The 22,216-nt window shown below is 37.0% G+C and overlaps 1 protein-coding gene and 1 long non-coding RNA gene across 10 annotated transcripts in view; one reads left to right on the top strand and one right to left on the bottom strand.

The window, feature by feature from the left end:
* The window catches only part of DNM3 (dynamin 3), a 200,373-nt gene that overhangs the window by 65,087 nt on the left and 113,070 nt on the right, over nucleotides 1–22,216 (top strand). For 6 of the 9 annotated variants that reach the window (XR_003925936.1, XM_030032130.2, XM_030032127.2 and 3 more), the window contains 3 exons: nucleotides 1,306–1,354; nucleotides 3,017–3,046; nucleotides 9,798–9,911. Coding sequence is in view for 8 of the 9 variants with exons in the window: in XM_030032130.2 (XP_029887990.1) it covers nucleotides 1,306–1,354; nucleotides 3,017–3,046; nucleotides 9,798–9,911 (193 nt within the window). In the remaining variant the exon portion in view is untranslated. Of the gene's footprint in view, nucleotides 1–1,305; nucleotides 1,355–3,016; nucleotides 3,047–4,272; nucleotides 4,279–9,797; nucleotides 9,912–22,216 lie in introns of all 9 variants that reach the window. The other 3 variants (XM_030032131.2, XM_030032129.2, XM_030032128.2) reach the window with 2 other exon arrangements.
* On the bottom strand, nucleotides 14,283–20,639 carry LOC115348822. Its single transcript, XR_003925938.1, has 2 exons — nucleotides 20,290–20,639; nucleotides 14,283–14,628 (listed from the first exon to the last, which is right to left on the bottom strand). It is a non-coding gene; the product is annotated as an uncharacterized LOC115348822 (long non-coding RNA).

The following is a 22,216-nucleotide window of genomic DNA, read 5'->3' as shown; positions in this document are numbered from 1 at the left end:
AGGTTTCCTAAAGCCATCTCGTCTGTTTCTCAAACAACAGATTGGAATTGATGAGGGGTTAATGCTGTGTTTTCTGTGTGCATGTTATTTAATCATAATTTATGCACCAGAGCTTCTGCAACTCAGATCATGCACCAGAGACGTGCAGTGTTATTTGGTCAAAAGGATCTGGATGATTGAGAGCTAAGCCCAGTGAATAGGCACATGGAATAAACATCCTTGTGGATCTTCTCACGGACAGCATGTGGACTGCTGGTTTGATAGAGTATGGTCTGAAGGGCAGGATCAGAGTTGGGACAGGGTTGAGTTTGGTGCTTCAGCAATTCTTTGGAACAGCAGCTGTGCACAAAACAGTTGCAGGATTGGCCCGTAGGCTGTGATCCACGCACTTCTTTTTTTCTTACTCTTTCAGAGCTGCGTTTGTAGCTGATCTAATTATGCTTTTTTCTTCAGTTTATCAATGCCTGGTGAAATGGTATAATCCAATCCAAACAAAGCTTCCTGTTACCAGTGGCCACTCTGGTGGTTGAGTAGCCAAAGCCTGCTCTCTGAACACTTTTCTTCCTCTTTCCAGCAATACTTTAATTTTGTGGCCTAACCCTTACAAACCACCACATAATGCAAATGCTTTTAGAATTAATGGCAACTTGTATGTTTTTGAGACAGGAGTGTGTTTTGTTTCAGGAACTGGGATTACCAGAGTTCAAGAATTGAGCAAAATATTTTAAATATGGTTTAATTTCAAATATGCTCTACTCTTATATGATTCCAGCTTTTTGAACAAGCTTTGTGATGGCTTCATCCATTGCTTATATTAACACCCTCAAAGTGCATATAAATATTGGAATAATATCCAAAACAAACTGTCAAGACAAAGCTATTAAAGACCCTCCAGCAGGGGAGGATTTTGTTGTACTGCACGAAATAACAGAAATGGCTTGCTTTTTGTCCCTTGAATATTTATAGAGCTAATGTTACCAAAGTTACCCACATGAGCCATAATTTCTCTGTGCTTTTAAGTAACCTTTACCAATCCAAGTAGGATGTTGTTACAAAGGAGGTGATTAGTAGGAGCTGTCTGCTGTGCATGTCCCTTCTGTCCTAAGCAGGCAAATATAAGCAGTCATTCCTGTAAGAAAAAGCAGTGGAAATATGCACATATATGCAATGATTTTGCTGTGTTTCTTTGTTACTCTAGCTTTCTGTGCTGGAATCAGAAGTAACTATTACTGCTAAAATCTATTCCTCGGGACCTGGCTTAGTTCAAGTTTCTTCAGTATAACTCTTTTCCTCTGCTTCCCTTAGTGCCCAACAAAGAAGCAGTCAGGTTAACAAAAGTGCAGTGGGAAATCAGGTAGGCACCTAACAGAGAATGGATAATGGCATGTGCAAGTTAATCCAAGCTCTTGGCTGTGTTTATTTGTTGTAAGTGTATCATTTACCTTTTCTGCTTCAAACGTATATAAAATGCGTCATCATTGTCTTGTTTTACTGAATTTTTCAAAGCCACCTGACTTTCATTGTTATCATCATTTATTGTTTAATATTTCTGCTACTGCTTGCACTGCTGGTTAGTGTCTCCCCTCCCATGCCATTTAGTGCATTGAATCTTTCATGTTACCCATCAATGTATTTTGTCATTAAATGCAAATTTGTGAATTTCAGAATCCAAAATGCTGGTGAGTACTTGCTTGTGTGTGCTTTGTCATAGTTGTTTTACTAGTTCTTACATGTTCACAGCTTAATAGCAGTGAAGGGGCAATTCAGCAAGCAAAAGTGGATTTGCCTTTACCTCTTCTGAAAACTTTGAGTTGACTTCACAAAGATGTTGACTATGTACCTCTTGTGGTTTAACCCATAGACCTTTCTCAGAGTAAACAAAGAATAACTGGTTGATGGTCTCAGATTCATTAGCATTTTCACTGAGATTCATTAATGAAATTACTTGTTTGTTTCTTTTTATCACATAAGAATATGGGATTGATTCTGCAAGATGCTAAGCGCTCCTGAGCTTTGCTTCTTTCTTTGCTTTTGTGTGGGCCAGGGGTGCTCAGTACTTCACAGGATCAATCCTGGTTTTTATATGGGATGAAAATAATGAAAATGCTACAACTTTGAGGGTTTCTGCTCACTTCAAGGGTTTTGCAAAGTCTTAAACAGAAAGAAAATGTTGTGGAATTAGTATGTACTTTAAAAGGAAATAAAAATTTCTAGTAAAAATAAGACAACGAAATTTTGTTCAATACTGGTAACTATTTATACGTCTTCCTCATGTTTTCATGTGCAATTTGGTCAAACAGTGCTCAGGAGGTGAAAGGTCAAGGTTTTCAAATGTGAACACTGAATTTAGATCCCTCAGGTGATAAACCTGAGATTTCAGGAAGTCTCCTATTCTGCTGTTGTAGATCAGAGTTCTAGCATTTTTTGAAAACTTAGTCTTCTTTTTGGGGATAGAAATCCAACCTCTTCCACCAAGAAAGTGCTAGTTATTTTTGAGGTGTTAGTTAAAATAATCCGTTAACTTCTTGGATTTGATGGTCCCCCGCAGCCTGACCAGCATGAGTGGCATTTTTGATGTAATATATGGTTTGGACTAAAATGAAAAAAAGTTGAAAGGTCTAAACACTGAAATGGCTTCAAAGACTAGTCTCTCCTCTCTGAGGAGAGATTTCCTTCTTATCTAGCTGTGCTGGAACATGTGTCAAACACAACAACCATCATCACTTCGGAGTGTCCCATAAAAGAAAAATCAACCAATTATCTGACTCTTCAAAAATACACAAATAAAATGAATGATTTTTTAATTAAGTGAATGTTCTCTCTCTAAAGAAGTAGAGAAAAAGCTTGGCATTTTAAATTAAATGTTGAAACTTGATTACTTTTGGTATAAAGGACTTTGCTGAACCTTTTATTTTAAAGATAATAAACAGATGTTTGTAAGTTAATTGTTTGGAGTTGAAAAGAATGAGAAAATGTTTCTGAAATAAAACTTCATTTTTGCAATTTGCTATTTCAGGGAACCAATCTACCGCCTTCAAGGCAAATTGTACGAGCTAAGTTCTGTAAGCTTTATTGTTGCTTTTTCATTTAGCTTCTCAGAGGGCAAAGTTTGTCTCTAACTCATTGGTTTGTTGAATACTTGCTACTAAACTATTTAACGTTAAACTGTCTTGTCTGTAACACTTCCTTAGTGAAGTATAACTGCAGTTCATCACTTAACTGCTACTAACCTGCTGTTACAAGTATGAACTAGTATAACTTAAAATTTGTAGAAAACTTTGAGTAAAATTAATATTTTTATAATTTACTGACTTTCTCAAACTAAAATGACTAATTGGTGTTTATTTTATTATATAACTGGAAAGCAGTTTTTATCTGATCTAAGTGCCTCTATTCGTAGTAAACCTCTTTTTGAAAGGTGGGCAAATAAGTTTCTGGTAACCAAAAGGAAACATTAGCTCTTGCATAAATGAACATGCTGTTTATGGGTACAGGTACTGTTCTTGGTATTTTGTTTATGTAAAGGAATTACTTCTGATAGAAAAAGTGAGTTTTATTAATAAACTTAGAAATATTTAAAGCCTTTTTAGATTCTTTTCATAGCACCAGGAGGATCAATATATCATGGACAGACTCTAACCCTTCCACCTCATGAGTAAATAAATATGTGAATGCCTTTAATATTACTAATTAGAATTAATTGTCTAAACAGCAGTTAGTTTTGTAACAAGTTACTCCTGGTTCAGTGATGGTTAGGTGTAAGAAGTAAATCTCTGTGTCATCTGCATTCTTTGGTAATATCTATGATGAAAACATACACATTTTTCCAGTTTGTTGCCACATTATACTATTAATTACATTAGTTATCATTTCAAACAAATTTAAACTAATGTTCAAGAAAGGAAAAAGGACTAGGCAGTACTGATTCTAACAGCAGTTGAATTGAATCTTGTGGGTGATCAAGATCATTAAGTTTTCCCAAAACAGTAGGATGCTCATTTGCAATCCATTGCTTTTCTTTTTTGTAGCTTGCTTTGAACTGGAATGATGCAGATCACTATTAACTATTTCTGTGTATCTCAGAAATAAGATGAGCGCAGCAATATTGCTTTTTTGGAAGAAGTGTAATGCCAATTCCTCTTAACATGTTTTTGCTCCTTTTTCCTCTACTACTAATTTATCCTCTCACACTTAATCTTTGGCCTTTTTTGTTTGTCTTTTCTTTGCTACCGCCTGAGGTTTTGACCTGACTCCACAAAGTTTCTTTTTAAGCCACAGGTTAGTCTGTCTTCTAATTTGCTTGAAATAATCAGTGTAACGCTTGGTTCTACACAGTACACTAGCAAGATCTGGTTCCTGAAAGCTGACCTGCTCTTAACTGTGTATTTTGTGTTGAGATTTGTTTTGGTGACTAAAATTTAGTGTTTAAAGCCCCCCTTCATTATAAACCTTTGAAGATGAAGGTGTCGTTGCTCCATGTGCCCAATTGATACTCTGTGTGTAAGAATGCACGATATTCAAATTATAGGGGATTATATATAATTTATATGAAATTCTGTTTTGTGTTTTACTTCTGTGGCAAAATCTGCTGCTGTGCTTGAAGTAGCCCCTGTAATTGGAGAAGGGGCTTAATCTGAACTATGAGTTTGAAGTCACTTTCCAAGTGATTTGGAGGTTTGGGTTTGGAGGCTTTGTTTGACCTGCCTCTTTTACAATGTTATGCCAGCAATCTGATTCACTTGTTCTGGACACAAGTAGCATTCAGACCCCATCAGTTGGCCTGAACTATAGTGCTAATAAGTAACTTTTTCCCTAGTAACCCCTTTTTTCTTTTTTCTTTTTAATCCTGTTTTGTAGCATACTTTGCTGCTTCTTTCTTCAGATATACTTAAATCCTGTTACCTTGCATGACTCAGGAAAAAAATGTGTTTACAGAATTTTTTTAAGCAAGTAGATGGAAATCGAAACTTGTGCCATGGTCAGTGAGGTGTCATGAAAAATCATCACAAGGCTGTTCTGTTAAGAAATGCCAGTGTTTCTGTAAAAGAAGTGGTGCCCGTGGACAACCACATGATGCTAAATTTTGAAATACCCTTGAAGGAGACATGCTGCTGTTGAATTTTCAATTTATCAAAGACTAGAGAAGTATTGCTGTTCTAAATGGCCTTTAACTATACTTATTTTTCAGGTTAAGATTCCTTCATGATTGACTTAATCACCTCAATCGTTGTTTAACTACATTTGGAAGCCTTTCAATTTTTCACTGTTGAGTACTTTGCTTCAGTAAAGATTAAATTTTTCTTTAAAGTAGGTGTGTTTAGGACTTAAGCCACTGTCGTTATTTTTAAGTTATGCAATATATTGTGCAGTGATTTTGGGGGAAGCGATGTCACAAGATCTTGGTTGTGTTCAGTGTCAGAACAGGTCTGATCAGTTTATGCTCTGACGTTTGGCAATTTACAGTGAAAACCTACAGTATTAGGTTTCCCCTCTAATCTGTTGTTCCTTTTTAGCCTCTGCAGCGTGAGAATCTTCATATTTGAACCCAAAGAGCCAATAGCTTGTAAGGATGCCTCGCAGAGTAGTTTTTGCAACTTTTATTCTCTCAATGCGCTTACTATTTGGTAACACGTGTTGTTATGACAGTGATTAGAAGATAGAGTAGTGCTGGGAGTTGTGTTGTGTGTTCAAAATTATTTCAATTTACATAACACAACTTTAATAGAGAGTTATGTTAACTCAACAAATGCTGCTGCTTCTGTTTTTGTGGAAGTTGCTAGTCTCATGATTTTCACACGTGTATTTCTGTCTGCCCAGTCAATTTCACTTATCTCTCACTTATCGTGAAATCATCTTTTAAATACTTCTTTTAAAGAAATGGAACACTTTCTGGTTCTCTAATGTATTTCATTTACAAATACCTTATTTGATTTAATGGAATGAATAAGTCATGCAGCAATACATAAAATGTACTTATTGTGTCAAATTCTGCTTTCCTGTTTATCCATGAAGTGGTGGAGAATAAGAACAACAGATATGATTTGGGTTTTGTGCAGCTGAACTATCAGAAAATGACTTCCTTCTGGCCTGTTCATGTGCATTCGTACCCTCTAAGTTTCATTTTTCAGACATCGAGATTAGGTATCAGGAACCTGAAGGAAGGAACTGTGTCATCTCTTGTTCATCCTGTACATGGAGCCCAACTACCGGTCAGAATATTGTCTTCACTAGCTTCTGGCAATGCCCATATTTTTCACCTTCCTGAAGTTCATAACTCATGTCACTAATATCCGGTTTGCACAGAGTGACATTTAGAAATATGATAGAAAATACTGAAATGGATCCCTTAAATCCAAACCAACCAGAAAATGAACTAGTGAAAACAATAATGAAACACATTATTTTCATTTTGCAAGCTGAAGTACTATAGAACATAGTTAACACAACAGTTTAAAAAAAACCAACTAGCCCCCCATCACAGTTTTTTTTAACTTCAAAAGTCTCTTTGAAAATCTTTGCTGCTTATTATCCATGGAAGGACACTTATTTCTAAAATACAGCTTGAGTTATTTTTTGAGAAATTGGCTGGAGTCTAAGGTGTAATTCAGCTTCTCTGGAAAGTAAAACTATGTTGCTTAATCTCACTTTGTTTTGTACTTGCACCTTGATCTGACATCTCCCTCCACCCGATCCCAGCGCTGGTACTGAGTATTTTGGAAGTGTAGCTTTTTGTAGTTAGCAAAATGTGCCTGGGAAATGGGAACAATTCAATGAAAAGAACGTGAGGCTTAGCACACTAAGCTGATCTTGTCTCTCTTGATGTCTCCTGGAACTGCTTGCAGGCATTTTGGACAGTTATGATCTGTTGTAGTGTCCAGGATATTTTAGAGAACACAGTACCCTGTTTTCCCAGAGGGGTATAGATAAGCAGGTCTAGAAATTTGCACATGAAAAACACATGCCCAAGATACTGCTATAGCTTGGTGCCCTACTCTTCATGCAGTGTTGTGTGGGAATAACAGCTGGATCTAATCCTCAGCACACAGGATTTCTGAGGAAACAACTGGCAGATTCCTTCCTTTACAAGACAGTGACCAATGTTTGTATTAGCAAGTCAGCTTGTTTCTGTCGACACCCAGTGATGGTTAGGCATCTATGGGGAGATGCATTGGACTGGAGCAAGACAGTCTTTTGGAGCTGTGCAACTAATGTAATTCCTACATTAGAACTATTAAAGGCTTCATTAATTCTTAAATGGCTCGTATAGTTTAGATTTTAAAATCTTGGCTTGGTCTGTTCTGAGACCTCTACCACAAATGTGTTCTTGTCAAATTGAGAAAATTTGACTCTTATTAACATGCTACAAAGCCTGGGGTAATGATGAGGGAAAGCACTGAATGGAGTAAGCAGAGTGCTACTTCCCTTCCCTTTTAAGTGCTCATCACCTGTAAGGTTCTTGAACATGCTACTCCAGTGTTTCTTACTGGTTTGCTTCTAGAAACCACATCTTTATCCCCACTGTGACATCTGTCTTCAAATCTTTTACTCTCTCTAAGATGTGTGTCCAAACCAGTTCTCAGTAGTGTGCTGGCCCAGCTGCCTGTGCTTCCTGTATGTGGATATGTGCTTTATAGGGAGCAACACAGCATTTTCAATTGCAGACAGCATGGTTCAACAGCATCCTCTCTCATAGTCTCTTATTTCAGTTTCTTTATAACATGGGAATAACCACCTTTGCACATTTGCTGTGAAGTATTTAGTCTGCTGCACAAATATAGCTCACCTTGTTGCAGAGCTAAGTTCGAGTGTTTGGGCAACCTTAATTTCCTGGATTTTTCCTAAAATTTCTTCTATTTGCTGTTGTGTAGTTCAGTGCAGAAAAAAAGGAAATTAGCTTGATTCCACAACCTGTTCTGTGGCAGCTGCCTGAGGTACACTGGCTATATATGCACATTGCTTGTTTCCTGTTAAAAGTTTACTTCAATAAACATCATAAAATAAAATGAGGATTTGATGGGTAATCAAGTTTGTATCAGTATGTTTCCTTTAACTTGCACTCAAACAAGCATTCCATGTCTATTTGTACTCTGTAATGCCCCCTCTCCACTTATTATCCCCCCCCCCCCCCCCCCGAAAATTAATATTAAAAATACTGACAAATTTCTGCAGAAACCTTTGTGGTACAGGCTATTCCATCCAGCCTGCTCGTGCTATACCCTTCAGTCTCTCAAAGAGACTCATGTCTAGTTCTCATAGCTTACTGAGTTTCAGAACCAAATCAATGCTTTCTTAGTGATTTTCTTACAGGCTGAAAACCTGTAGGCTGTTTTTGGATCTTCAGTGGTTTTCTTACACTGCTGGCCTCGTTGGTAGTGAGTGGGAAAACGTGATCATCTTATTTCAAATGAAATTGATACTCTTGGATTATGTGCATTACCAATATTTATACCAGCTTTTCAGGTGCAATTTATGATCTCTTTCTTTGGTTTAGTTATTGGATATAACTTAGTCCCTTGCTCTGTGGAATACCAAAGCTGTTTTTTTCAGGGAGCTTACATGAACATGCATGCTGAATGGGAGTGAATTCCGATTCTGAAACTTCTGTAGATGACAAGGAATAGATACTGAGCAATGTTTTTCTCTGGTTATCTGTTGATTTTAGAGTTACTAGTCTTGTAAAGCCCTATGAGAGAAATGTCAGTGTTTCTTATATTTCTCTAAAAGCAAAAGGAAGCTCATGTTTGATCACACAAGTTTGTGGGACTTGTTGAGGGAGTTCTTAAGGGCTTCTCTGACCACTTCTTTCCATCTCAATACTTCATAAGCAAGCAAAGGGTGTTGCTGTGGGGAGAAACAGAATGGCTGAGGTTCCCTGCACCCATGTGACTGGGAGAGTTCTGTTGTCTTGTTCAGAGTATGATAGGAAGGAGCATTTACTTTTTCATATATGTATTGGAAAACAGTAAATGTTCCAATAAAATTGAAAGTTTCTATATGATCCATAAATCAGGTCTCATGACCATTCTGTCTTCTTCACCTCATCCCTCATAAGTTTTCTTTTGCCTGACTTTCTCTTTGCATGATGTAGCCTCCTAGCTTTAGTATTTATAGGTATGCTGTTCCCAGCTGTTCTTTCATCTTTGGCTTGTATCTATTTTAAAAAGTTCTGCTTTACCCATTTTCCCCCTGATTTTTATTGCCACCTTTAGTGTTTTTTTTTCCTCTTTTCTTTTCCTCTTCTACCTTATGAGAGGAAAACAGCTCTCATATACTTCTTTTTACCACTTCCTATCTTAATTTCAAATTAACTGTAGAAGACCTCTCCACCTTGTCACTTGATTCAACCCCTTCTGGAAATTCCCAATGTGTGCCAGAAGCCACTCGCTTTGCCAGAATCTAGGTGCTTTTCCTAGTATCCAACTTTACGAATGACCTTAACAATTAGACTAGAACAGAATAATCATATATAAAGTTGTATGGACTTGTACAATGAGTTATTATACAGCAAATAAATACCTTCAAGTTTACATGATCCTTAATACACTCATATTTGTTGTAAGTACAACACAATAATACTTAGGCTTCTCTCTTTCTCCAGCCTTTTGACTGAAAACACTATATTCACTTGTTATGTTTTTTTCGCTTGAATGATAGGAACCTGCAAAAAGTCTTCAATTTGCCACTGTACCTGCTCTTGCTAAATAAAACAAGTCTTTATTTAAAAGAATGAATGCAGCAGCAGAATTATGGCAAGTGAGTAATGAACTAAACTTGTGCCTGACTGCACCTCTGCACAGGTCATCCGGAAAGGCTGGCTGACCATCAACAATATTGGCATCATGAAAGGAGGATCCAAGGAATACTGGTTCGTTCTAACTGCAGAAAGCTTGTCCTGGTATAAAGATGATGAGGTAAGGAATGAAGAACTTTTTTTCTACTGGGGAAAAAACCAGTATTTATTCAGGCTTCTGATACCAGCTTAAAATATTAAATCAGCTTGTACAGAATTTGAACTGAAAGAGTGTTTTAAGGTTTTACCTGTGTTCTTTAAATTTTCTGGTTTTGATTCATGGAGAATGCTGGCTCTCTAAGACTTCTGTTGAAATGTTGATAACATAAAAAGGTGTTGTGTGGGGTGTTTTTGTTTGGTTTTTTGTTTCACTTTGTTCCTGTCTTCCTGTGGCTTCCACACATTGGTCTAAAAAAAAAAAAAAAAAAAAAAAAAAAAAAAGCAGCCTATTTTGGAATGTTCTTGTTATTGTCCTATGCCTGTTTGGACTGCTCTTGCACATCTACTGTAAGTTGATCACAAATTGTCTAGGTAAAGTTACTTCTAAAAGCTACTACAGCATTTTATTTAATGATAACAATTGTTCTCCGGCCTCATGTTCTGCGAGGATGAAAAGCCTGTCTGCAGAGTTCTGTAGCTGGTTAGTATGGATTTTCAAATTTGACAAAAAATGCACCTTGCTAAGAAATGTCACTGCTGATCAGTAAATCTGAGGTAAGTAATAAGAAAACTGAAAAAAGCATTTCCATGATAAACAGGACATCCAGGTTGCTCACTTTATTGTTGTTAGGCAGCTCATCTGGTCTGTTTAATTATTTTTTTCAACAATGTTGGTAATGATACACTCTACCCAAAACTCCACCAGTCTTGTTGATTTTTGAAGGTTAAAATGGGATTATTATGTGCACTATCAGCTTTACAGTAAAGCCCTTGTGGTTTTTTTAAGGTTTGTGTTGGTTTTTTTAGAAAAATTGGGCTACATTAACAAAAAAAATTCCTATTATTTTCTGATTTTTTTTTTTTAAGTTAAATGTTTTCAGCAAAGATTTAGTGATTTTTAGGGTGAATCAGTTCATTGGATGGAAGAGGCATAGGTAAAGAGAGAGTTTTAAATGAGCTCTAAACCATCACTCAATCTTTCCATGTTATTCTAAGTAATAATCAAAACGCTGGCTTACTCCAACAAAACAGGGAGTTGGTTGATGGCGACTGTGTAGACAATTCGTATTCTGTTTAAACTGACTTAGTGTTTTACTGCAGTGGATTTTCTAGAACCACTGGGGAGAGGTCCTGCAATGCATGCACATAAGCCAGAGCTCTGCTGAGTCCTGCAAATCCAGAACGCAGTACTTATCATAGGTAGTTACTTCAGTAATACTGGTGATGGTAGAAACTGTGCTGGTCGGTAGTGTTTTTTTCCTGAGTCACTAGCCATTTTGGGATAGACCTTAAGATTGAGGGACAGATTAGGTTAATCTTGAAGATTTTGCTCCTTGCCCTTTAATTTTTAAAAGGATTCAAATGTATTTACTGTAACAGGAAAAGGAGTGCATGTCAGACAGAGGGGAGGAGCCTAGTGCTAAGTGTCAAGTGGGGAAGTTCTATTCTCAGATTTCTTAAATATAATTTGAAGTATTTTATTGCAATGACATAAAAATGATTTTAAAAGAAATGCAAAAATGCCTTTATGAATTTGAAAATTTGAAGCTGTTGGTTTTTGTGATGTACCTTGAAGCTGCTAGAACTTGTTGTCTTAGATTAGGTACAGGTAACTGTAACTAAAATAAGTGATGTGGTGAGTTTAACACCTTGTTATGTTCTGTCTCAAGCAATTGGAGGTGCCTCCAAGATGTGCTGTGCCAATTTTTTAGGTAGTTTTGGTGTTGCTTTTTTGAGTCTGATCTTTGTGTAGTGTGAAATAGAAAAATTCCTGAAAATACTTATGGAATGTTTTCTGCTATGCAACTTTAAAAATAAATCGTTTGTTTTGACAGTCTGCTAGGGAGAGTCACCTGGGAATCTCAGAATAGTCCATGGAGGGAAATGGCTGCTGTCTGATTTCCATATGCATATTTTGAACTAATGTCTCTTAATTGCCAAACAGTTGGGTTTTGAGAGTCATGAAAATACCAGTAGTTCATTCAGGCCAATATGGGACATCACTCACGAATTTCTTAGAGTAGTAAGAGAAGATAACAGCATAGTATTCCATGTTTTTTTCCGGTGGATGAAGTTCCTCCTTAAGTACAGATTTGCTGTATAATTTGATTATTCTGTCCTCGGAAAGAGTTCACAAAGTTATGTTGGAATTTTTTTTTTTTGTTTACTGGGCATTTCTCGGTAGGACTTAAAAGATTAGTAAGCTCTGTTTTAGACCCTTTCTGAAGATGGTCGAAGCTATGGCTTGACCAGTACGTGAATCAAAAGACCGGTGACTTGTTTCAGAAACAAAACTATTGGCTTCTGAAAATACAGAAGCAAATATTTGATCTCCTGGATGAATTCCAATTTTTATAATTAGATTTTGTCTCCTTAAAATGTTCTCCTCACTTTCAGCTTGGCTTGGTATTTGTCACATCCTGTTCTCAGATGATTATTGAAATGGCTGCATGCTGTTGTATTTCCACCCTGGTAAGATATGTAGTCTTCAGTGATGTGTGAAGTGATACCCATGTTTATGTGTCTGGACTGTGCCTGGGCTCAGTACGGCTGTGCATGCTGTGAGGTCATAGGGAGTTCAGATCCCCTGTGCCTCCCGCTCGGGCTGGTCACTTCTGCAGTCCTTGCACAGTAGCAAGAACTTCTCCATTGCAGCTGGGGAAGATGCAGGAAGTCAGGTCTCACCTTCGTTCTCCTGCCACAGTGATGAGTTCCCCCTGTGCCTCTACCCCTGACTAAGGAATGTTGTAGCAGCTTGTGTACCAGTGAGCTCTGACAATGTACTTGACAAAGCTAGAGCGCTTGCTAGGACCTCTAGGGCTGTGTACCCCCTCTAGTGTAAGCTGAGCCCATTTTCTGTAGTCTGGAATTTAGTCTGAGATGAAAATCACTCTCTGAATGCAAGTGGTTGCTTGCTAGTGCCATTAGAAGGATGTAAATTATTTCCTTTATTTGTGAGCTGCAGCTTTTGTAAGTGAAGAATCCACAGTGGAATGCATTTTGAAGCAAGTTACTTTGGCAAAAGATTTCAAAATTTGTTGTGTGATATCAGTATTACAAAAGAAACGATTGGTTTCTTGACGTGGTTTTGTTGCTGCTCAAACATACAACAGGATTTTATTCCTGATGAGATGGGAATCAGTGCCTAAGAATGCCTTTTAGGCTTATAATTATGTAGATATCAAGTTGATGTTTGAACAGTGTGGGTAAAGCAGTTATAGTATCAGTTATGTGAATACTAATCTAGATTAGTTTCTCATCCTGCATACAGTTGCTATGTTTATGACTTTGTTGCATGACCAGTACCATGACTTTGTGCTTTTCTACTTGCTTAAAATCAAGCAAGGAAAATACTGTGTACCACTTTGAGGCTGTTGGAAATAAGTGCAAGATTAGCACATTCATTGACCTCACGAATAAAAATAGTTTTCTTTCGTGGAGTATTCCCTATAATACTAGCTAAAGTATTATAAGGCCTACCTACACAAAAAAAGATTAAATCTGAGCATTTTAGCACTCGGTTGTTACTGCTTTGTTAAGTAGCACAAAAGGCTGTAAGCTTTTGTGCCAAGATTCATTTGAGAGTCAACCCACAAATTTGAAGTTTGTGAATTAGCCACTTTTACATTAGGGTAAAATGGACTTTGGGAATGTGGAACACCATTCTAGTTTATGAATCAAAAAGATCTTTGTTGTAAACAAAAGGATGCCATTTGTAAAGTGGTGTAGCTTTTTTACAGGGCATGGTCAGAGAATGTGATTTTATTATTCTTTCTAAAGCATCCAGAGGTTTCACTGGCATTATTGGTGCGCAGAAGATGCCAAGCTGGGCTGTAGGAGAAGAACTTCTAAAAATGTGACATTTACATTTATTGGAAGAATCCCCTTTAGCCTTATTTCCAAATAAAATATTTCCATTCTGTTTCAATAGGAAAGGATAGTATTATCAACATCCAGTGATAGATGCAGTTTGTATTGTAATTTCACAGTTAATTCCTAATTGTAAAATTCTGTGTGGTTTGGGAGGGAGATATGAAAATAAGTGAGGAGGTGAGAGAGTGGAAAGGGGAGAAGTTACTCCAAGGTCTAACATTGTGTCTGTTTATAGAATTAACTTGCCACACAACAAGCTGCTCTCGGCTTCTGCGGCTAGCAGGAATGTTAGTCGTTTTTATACCAACAATAACCTAATAACGCGAGTTGCTCAAGTTATGCCTGAGAAGTAAATGGGAGGATGAAACATACAATGGTGCCGCAAAGCTGTGTATAAATAAAACTTATTGTTAGTGAGTTAATGAGAACAACTAGGAAAAGAGTACTATAGGAAGCACAGTGAAAATTTCAGCAGTGGGTTTTATTGTATTTTATAGGCAGTGTTGGTTTGACTCTAGGTGAGTTGCAGTACGCGGCTTGGTTACTGACCGGCCGTCTGAGATCCAGAGTGACTCTTGGCTGGAGCTGTTGGTGAAGATGCTCTGGTGTGTCAGAGCGGTTTCCCACTGGCGGCTGTCCCTCAGGCTGGGTTGTCATGCGACTGCCTGTCTGTGCCTGCTGTACAGGTGAGAGGATGTTCTGCACAGCAAGTGTAGACAGGCAGACACATGACAACTCCGTCCAGCCAGTCCCTTGGAGCCATCACCGCTGGTGTGCAACACTTTGTACCATTCCAGTTTGGGGGGCTTTGGAGGGGAACACAGATAACAGAATTAAACTTTAAAACATTGGGAGCTGTAGAACAAGAACAGAACTTGATTTTATTCAGAAAAGAAGCATTTCGGTACATCAGTTATCATTGTGCTGACATATATCAGAGATGCGATTTCAACAGACTGGTCACACTGAGCATTTGAAAAAACAAAAAGGATTGAAGCCGTGGTTTATTTTATATGCAATTCATACAGGATTTTGCCTGCATATTGTACTCACACATAGTAATTTAACCAGATGTTTTTACTCTTCTTGGAAGCACAGAAATACTGAAGTTCAAGATAAAGGATATGTTTATACAGTACATATTTTCTAGGAGCAGATAAGTACAATAATCTTGCATGTTAAAAATAAAAATCTTTCTGTATAAATGGAGGAAACCACTTGCACATTAACCCAGTTAAAGGGAATGTGCTGGAAAGAAAACTGGTTGCATTTTCTATCTATTCTGCTAATGTGTTAAAACTATACACTTATAATGCTATTTCTTTAGTACTTTGCTTGGCATATTATTTAAATTTAGCTTTCTCTCAAAATCTACTTTGTAAGAAAACAAAATAACTTTGTAGAGCTTCAGTAAGTTTTTCAGTTAAACATGGACTATGCTATAGATCAAAAGCATGCAAACAACAGCATCATTTCACATGACAAGATGTGCTGCTTTGCTAAACTCTCCTGTGTATAAAATACACACAGTGACTGTAATCCAATTTAGCAATGACGTTTGCAACATCACTGGGGTGTTGTTTCAAGAGGTATAAAACACATTGGAAGCTTAAAAGGGGAAAAAATAGTTGTATTACTTCTCTATACAGATTAAATGATTCTGTTTTATAATGGTGTTCTCAAATCACTGTTGCTCGCTAGTGCCTCCATAGGTAAGCAACAAGCTTGTGCTTTCAAACCCTTCTCAAACATATCCCATACAGAATAGCAGCAAAACACTTAAGTTCCAGCCTGAACACAGATTATAAAAGGGATGAATTTACCAAAAGGCTAAAGCTAGCAATAGTGTTTGAGGCTTTAAATTAGACTAATAATAAATTAATATGTAATTACTCAGGTGTTCTAGCTCTAATCATTACTTTGCCATAAAGAAAAAGATGCATTTTAGGTAATATACAACTTGAAGTATACAATTAAGTTTATCAATTATATGAATAAATTTTTCCTTCAACCTAACAAGATGGAATAAGATGTCTTAAAAAAATGAATGAAGCACAAAACATGACTAGCTAATTCAGACATGAAAAATTAATTCCAAGACATTAAAAATGCTTACTGTGACTTTATGATATGCTTACTTGAGTTTTTGTAGCTCTAAGTAAAATTCTAAGTGTGTGCTTTAAGTTGGCATGTCTTCCTACCCGCTTCACCATTTTAAAGAAAAACAAAAGTGGCAAATTAGAAGTGGTTTTAAAACAAATATAAAACACTGCTTGTTTTATAGATTTCATCAAATTTAATGTCTGCATTTTGTCATTAAAGAAATCAAAGATCTTTAGTCTGGGAGAAGATTAGGTCTCAGTTTCTGTATTATGGATCCTTGAAATAGCAAAGAATTGTACAGTAAAATTCATTGGCAACCTATAGTATAAAAGGATTGGAAGAACAAAAGTATGCATTTTAATTAATAGGTTTTCTGTTAATAACTGTCAGGGAGGTTATGCTGGCAGTAAAAGTTGTAAGTGGAAAGATTGTGCGGGCTTTCTAATAACTGTACACAAGGAGAATTCATCAAAGAATCAGCAAAGAGATTTACATCTTGAACTGAGGCAAATTTATTTTGCCTTCACTTAATCACTGGGTAATACTAATGACTGGATAGTTATCTCCACTGGATTCTTGTTTAAAAACTTTGAAATTCCTTGAAATTGTGGTTGATTTGCTAAAAGGGCTGAACATTTTTGGGTGCTGTATCTGGTTGATTCATTGAGTCAGTAAAGGGCTCGAGAATATTTTAGGATACTCGTAACAAAAAAAAAAAAATCTCATGATTGCCAATATTATATCTACAGGAACCTATATTAAGGATCTGACTTTAAATATTGGTGGCTTGGAAATTGAGTTGAGAACTGTATTCTCTCCAACTGTGATCAGGACTTTTTATTTAAGGGCTGGTTGTTATTTTTAGATACTGTTTTGCAATGCAGCGTAAAATGCAGTACTGAAGTACAGTAGCATTATTCAGGAAAGTTTAATTCTTAACTGTGGCATTTCCTGTCTTTTTGTAGGTTTAAACCTGACCCTTAATATTATTTCAGTTAGGATTTCTTTTTTTTTTTTTTTTTTTTTTAAACAAAGTACAGTTCAGGAAGCAAAGCCTTTTGCAAGTAAAAGTAAAGTTATGCTCTTGATTAAAATTTAGTATTTTAAAACAAAAAAAACCACACTAAGATTTAGGGGTTTTTATTTTCCAATCTGCTTAACAGAGTCTGATTAAAAGATTATAATAATTTAACATTCTATTTAGAAGTTTGGAATTCTTATGCAAGTATTTCGCTATTTTGGTTATAATATTTTCCATATAGCAGTGATACTTGGGTGGTCTGCAGAAATGTCTGTGGACGCACTGTGATAGTACAGGAAGGGGGGCAAGGAGCGTGGAGAGGATAGCAGTGTCTTTTAGTCTTCTGAAAGTACAGATGCGTTAAATAGCACTGGTAACGGTAATACAGAAGATAACATGCAACTTAATGACAAGGCAGAAAAATGTCAAATGGCATGCTTTTTTAAAAGTAACTAGTTTTTTTCACCTTTGGATGCTTATTTGATCTGTATTTATTTCTGTAAAGTTAAGTGACTCCCCCCCACCCCTTTGCTTTTTTCCTTTTTTTTTTAACATTAAAGTAATATATAGAAAAGTGTGAAATATTTTTCTTCCTCTTCCCTATTTAATTTTGTTGTGTACTAAAAAAAAATATGCTCCTTAAAGATGAAAGAAAGTCCATTATATTGAAACAGTCACCTACTTAAATGTTCCTACTGGCTTTAATGTGCTTTTCCTGTTTTTGTGCATTCTAAGGTAATATGGACTGTATCATTTAGTTTATACATCAGGCTTAAGCATGGAGATTGTCATGGTTTTACAGAACTCTCACCATGATTTAGTATGCATTAGATCCTGCTAAGTTTTTTAGTCATTGCAAAAAGTAATGTTTGCTTTTCTCTCTTGAAATATTTGTATACAGCTATCTTGTGTTTGTTGACATGCATATTTAAAACCTCCTGTTTTATAACTACAGTAACCTTTTCTGTATGATTATGATCAACTAGAAGTTGTTTCAACTAAAACAGCACTGGTTTAAGAATGACAGAATTGACTTTGAAAATGTTTTGATTACTGAGCCGAGTAGATATACTTCCTTATTCATTCCTAACAATACAGGCTTTCTTTCCCTATCTGTTGCTTTGCACACTGCATTCCCCCCCCCCCCCCCCCGCCTCCTTTCCAAGCCCCATGCCAAGGGGGCCTCCTAGATCTCAGCCTTACAGTCTAAAAATGTAACTTTGAAGAGTCATGGGTGTATGGGAGGGGAATCACTTCCTAAATCCAGAAAGGTCATTTAAAATAAAGATTAATGCAAATAGTGGACTAGAGATAAGAGAAACACTAGTTCCATATGTATTCATTGTCCTTGCTTATTTAGCAAAAGTTAATGCAGGCTATCTTCAACAGTATTTCCACTGAGAGCCTATTATTGCCTGGATAACAATAGTTCCTTTCTTAATTTCTAGATCAGAATTATAAAAAAATAAAAGTAGCTATGCAAGTAAGCACTAGGTAGAAAAAAATATTCGCATATGTTCATATGCCCCTTGAAAGCATAACTGAGCAAGTTTCTTAACAAGATTTGGAAACATTTTTCTACCGCTTAATCTAAGTCATGAAACTTTTCAGATTTGCTATGCCTAAAACAGCAATCATACTTAAAGAGAGACTGAGAAATTTTAATGCAAGTTTGAGTCTGGTTCCATTCCTTTAATTTCTTCCTGTCTCTTCAGATTTTCTATTAATAACTACATTTAACTGTGTGTTGTAACTCCACTTTAAAGTAGAATGAGAATAAAAATTCCGTCTACTCATACTATAATGGATTAAACCCCACTAATTTAATCCTAAAGATAACCTTCTGCAAAATAAAGGAAGATAGGATGGTTAACCTGTAAGTGTATATACGCATTAAGAAAGAATTCTTTTAGTCAAAATACATAAGCTTAGGTGGGAGGCTAAGGGAAATGACAGTGCTAGTTCTTGCTTTGTAGGCTTTAAGACAGCTATATAGGCACAATCACACTAGTGCTACGCGACCATCCCACCCCAATAGGACTTCTATTGATTATTGAAGGAGCAATGAAAAAGGTAATAATAATATACATATTTTAAAAAAAATTGTACAGCATCAAGGCTGTCTAAAATATAACACATATTCTGCAAAATTGACTGGTTATAATACTAATGGGAGCATATTTCTGCTAATTCTTTTTATAGTATAGCTATTCAAAGCCTTCCTGGCAATAATGAGCACCATATAGATGGGATTTTTTTTCCGGTTGCAGTAGTTTGTTACTAGTGTTAACTTTAGGGGAGCTGACTCTGGAGTTCGGCTGGTATCAAATTGCAGCCCAGACTTTTTGTATTATTTTGTCCGTGGGGATTTCATTCAGCCTGAGGGTTTTTTTCCCCTACCAGGACAGCTGGAAATTCACCAAAGCAAACTTCTGCATTCGTTTACAAATTCCATTTTTATCAGTGGGATTCAGGACAAAGTAACTTATCATTTTGAATGTTAGAAGAAATATCAGCGATTCAAAGTATACGTGAGAGCGGCAACAATCAAGCGGTGCTGATCACTTATATGCAATGGCCAGCCAGGTATCGGGATGGAAAGCAGTTTGTTCCATTTTATTTATTTATTGGGGTTTTTTTTTCCATCATGTCCTGAACTTTCAGAGGTAATTTTTCCTGACAATCAAAGATTTTGTATTCTACACAGCAGAAGCCTAGCATAGAGTAGTCATTAGTTTTCCTATGGTTTCCCTCCCAGTTTTCATTAGCACGTATAGCATAGGTTACTTGCAAAGAAGTTTCAGCTGCATATCCAGCTGCATAAAACCTAAGTACAGTTCTCCCAAAGGTGATATAATATATTTTACAATAATTTAAAATAATATTCATGCATTCTTTTCTATTATTTTATTACTTTAAGAGAAAATAATTTCTTAAAATTGATCTTCAGATCATAGTTCACAACAGGACCTATTCAGAATACATACTTCTAGCAAGCCTTTTCTGCATTAAAAAAAAATTATATACTCCTTAAATATTTATACTGATTGCTACAAGTAAAAAAAAAATATTAAATTTACCTTTTTAGTTTGTGGGGGGAAAAAAAAGCTTTATTTTAAATTAAAAAAAAAAAGAAAAAAGAAATGACCAACTTTAACTCTACTCTTGTACACTTCTCTAGGTAGTATACCTCTAGGCAGTATACCTCTCTCATTTCTTGCATAGGTTTTAGTAAACCATCAGAGCTCCATCTTTCTTGCAGTGATGACTGGAGGAAGGGGGGAGGGGAGTCACCTAGGTTCGCCAGGTCATAGGCCAGGTGTTCTTCCAAAGTAGGCCTTACCAGAATGTCTTCCCCGCTTTATTCTGAAGTCCTCCTTTTTCACAGTGTCCCTTAGCGTTTCTTATTCCCTAGTGTGCAAAACCTGTGAAGAAAAATACTGTATATGAGATCTGAAAGGAGCAATAACTGTCTTCTCCTTGGCAATAGCAACTTGCGTCCCCAATAGTCCATGCCGCTGCTTTCCCTTGCCCAGTCTAACCAATGTGCAGACTACTGTACAACAGCATTGTCCTGAACAGGTAGTCTGAACACTGGGGCGACGGAGCAGGATCTCCGGACGCGTCTATTTATTTATTTTAAATCCTCTTTTAGTCTCGGGGAAAAACTGCCTTCCTGCATCACGGGTTGTGCTCGGCTCTCCCTCACACTCTGCAGCACTCACTGAAACACACTGAAGTGCTGTGATTTCCAGTCTTGACGTGGCACATTTGCAGCAGACTGGGGATCTGGCAATGAATTTAGGACCAGGAAAAGGGGGAGGGCTGGGCCTGAGAGTCCATATATGGGATGATGTCACCCTGGGGAGGTTTGGGTATGCACTGTGCCGCTGGTGAGACCGCTAGAATTGCCTGCTCTCAGACATGGGTCTGTGTATAAAATGGTACCAGATGTTTTAGTGTAATGTTAAGCAGTCATTTCATCTTCAGGCCAGATTTTTTTCTTCAACTGGGCAGGAAGTGGGCCCCAGTATGGAAAAGCTGTAAAAAGTCAAGATGTACAGTTTCACTGCAGCCAACGGAGAGCGAGTTAATGTGGACACAGAATTTGCTGTTTCGTGAAGGCTGAAAAACTGATTTATAAAAAGGATTCTGCTCGGGAAGCTAATGCAATAAGCCAGTGCTTATTTTCTTTCTTTTTAATGACTCTAGTTGTGCTTTTCTATTTTGGCATTTCAGACCAAGAAAAGGGCAAATAGGTTCATTTTTTCTTGGAACTGTCAGCGGCATGCAGGCTGCCGAGACTTGAACAGTAATTAGAGTTACTTCCTGAAAGTGAAGCCCCCATGAAAAGTCTGGAGAAATGTTCTTTGTCATAGCCTCTACATGAGTAATTAGTTCCACATGTGGCCTTCCTATTTCCCTTCAGCTATTTTGGCTGGCTGGTTGAATACTTTGCTATAGCTCAAGACTTAAAGAAGCTTTAAAGTTTTCATTTCAAGCATCCACTGTGAAAATAGCTATTTCTGGTGTCATAATAAATTGCTTCTGGTAGATCAGTGCTATTAGGCCTGGCATTGTTTTTCACTGGTAACCCTGCTGGTCCCATTTTTCTTTTAATGGTGCTTGGTGGAATTATCCTGCTAAATTTTATCTTTGATGTTTACCAGATCTATTGAATTTTGCCAAGTATGACTTTACCGTAGATTTTAAGATATTCTCCCCACAGGCAACTATCCTTGTTCTCCTGTAAATTTTTTTCTCTTTGTTAATCGTGCTGTAAGTGTTGTACTTGGTGGTTTGTTTTTTTTTTAATCTGCCTTAGCCCATGGTCTAAAGCAACAGCTAACATATCAAGTTAGCTCTTCTGAAGTTAAACCTGGAGGTGACTGTATATAGGTCTGTGTACGCACTGTATGGAATTGTTGCCAGTAGCTCTTTTTCTGCCTGGAAGTCTGAGGCAAATGTCAGTATTGGGAGTATATTCTGAAGGGTAGATCTCCACCAACTTCCTGGACAGGAATGCATGTGAATCTAAATGTGTGCTGTGAGCGCTGGTGTCCTAAATAACTTCTGCGTGATTCGGTTCTTCCTAGGTGATGGCAGATTCTGTGAGAGCCATAGCTCCTAGAAGCATGCACAGGGCAGGTTGCAGAACTCTAACTTCAGGGAGAGTGAATGCAATAAACTTGGAAGCCGGGGAAGTTGGAATCAGAGTCTCAGGCCAATGAAAAGGAAAATTGACCTTCAGGCTGCTTTGTGGTGGTGGC

This window comes from Aquila chrysaetos, chromosome 12, assembly GCF_900496995.4.
Source record: "Aquila chrysaetos chrysaetos chromosome 12, bAquChr1.4, whole genome shotgun sequence".
Classification (NCBI taxonomy): domain Eukaryota; kingdom Metazoa; phylum Chordata; class Aves; order Accipitriformes; family Accipitridae; genus Aquila; species Aquila chrysaetos.
The sequence above is the reverse complement of the archived record's forward strand: the minus strand, read 5'-3'. Positions and strand labels throughout refer to the sequence as shown.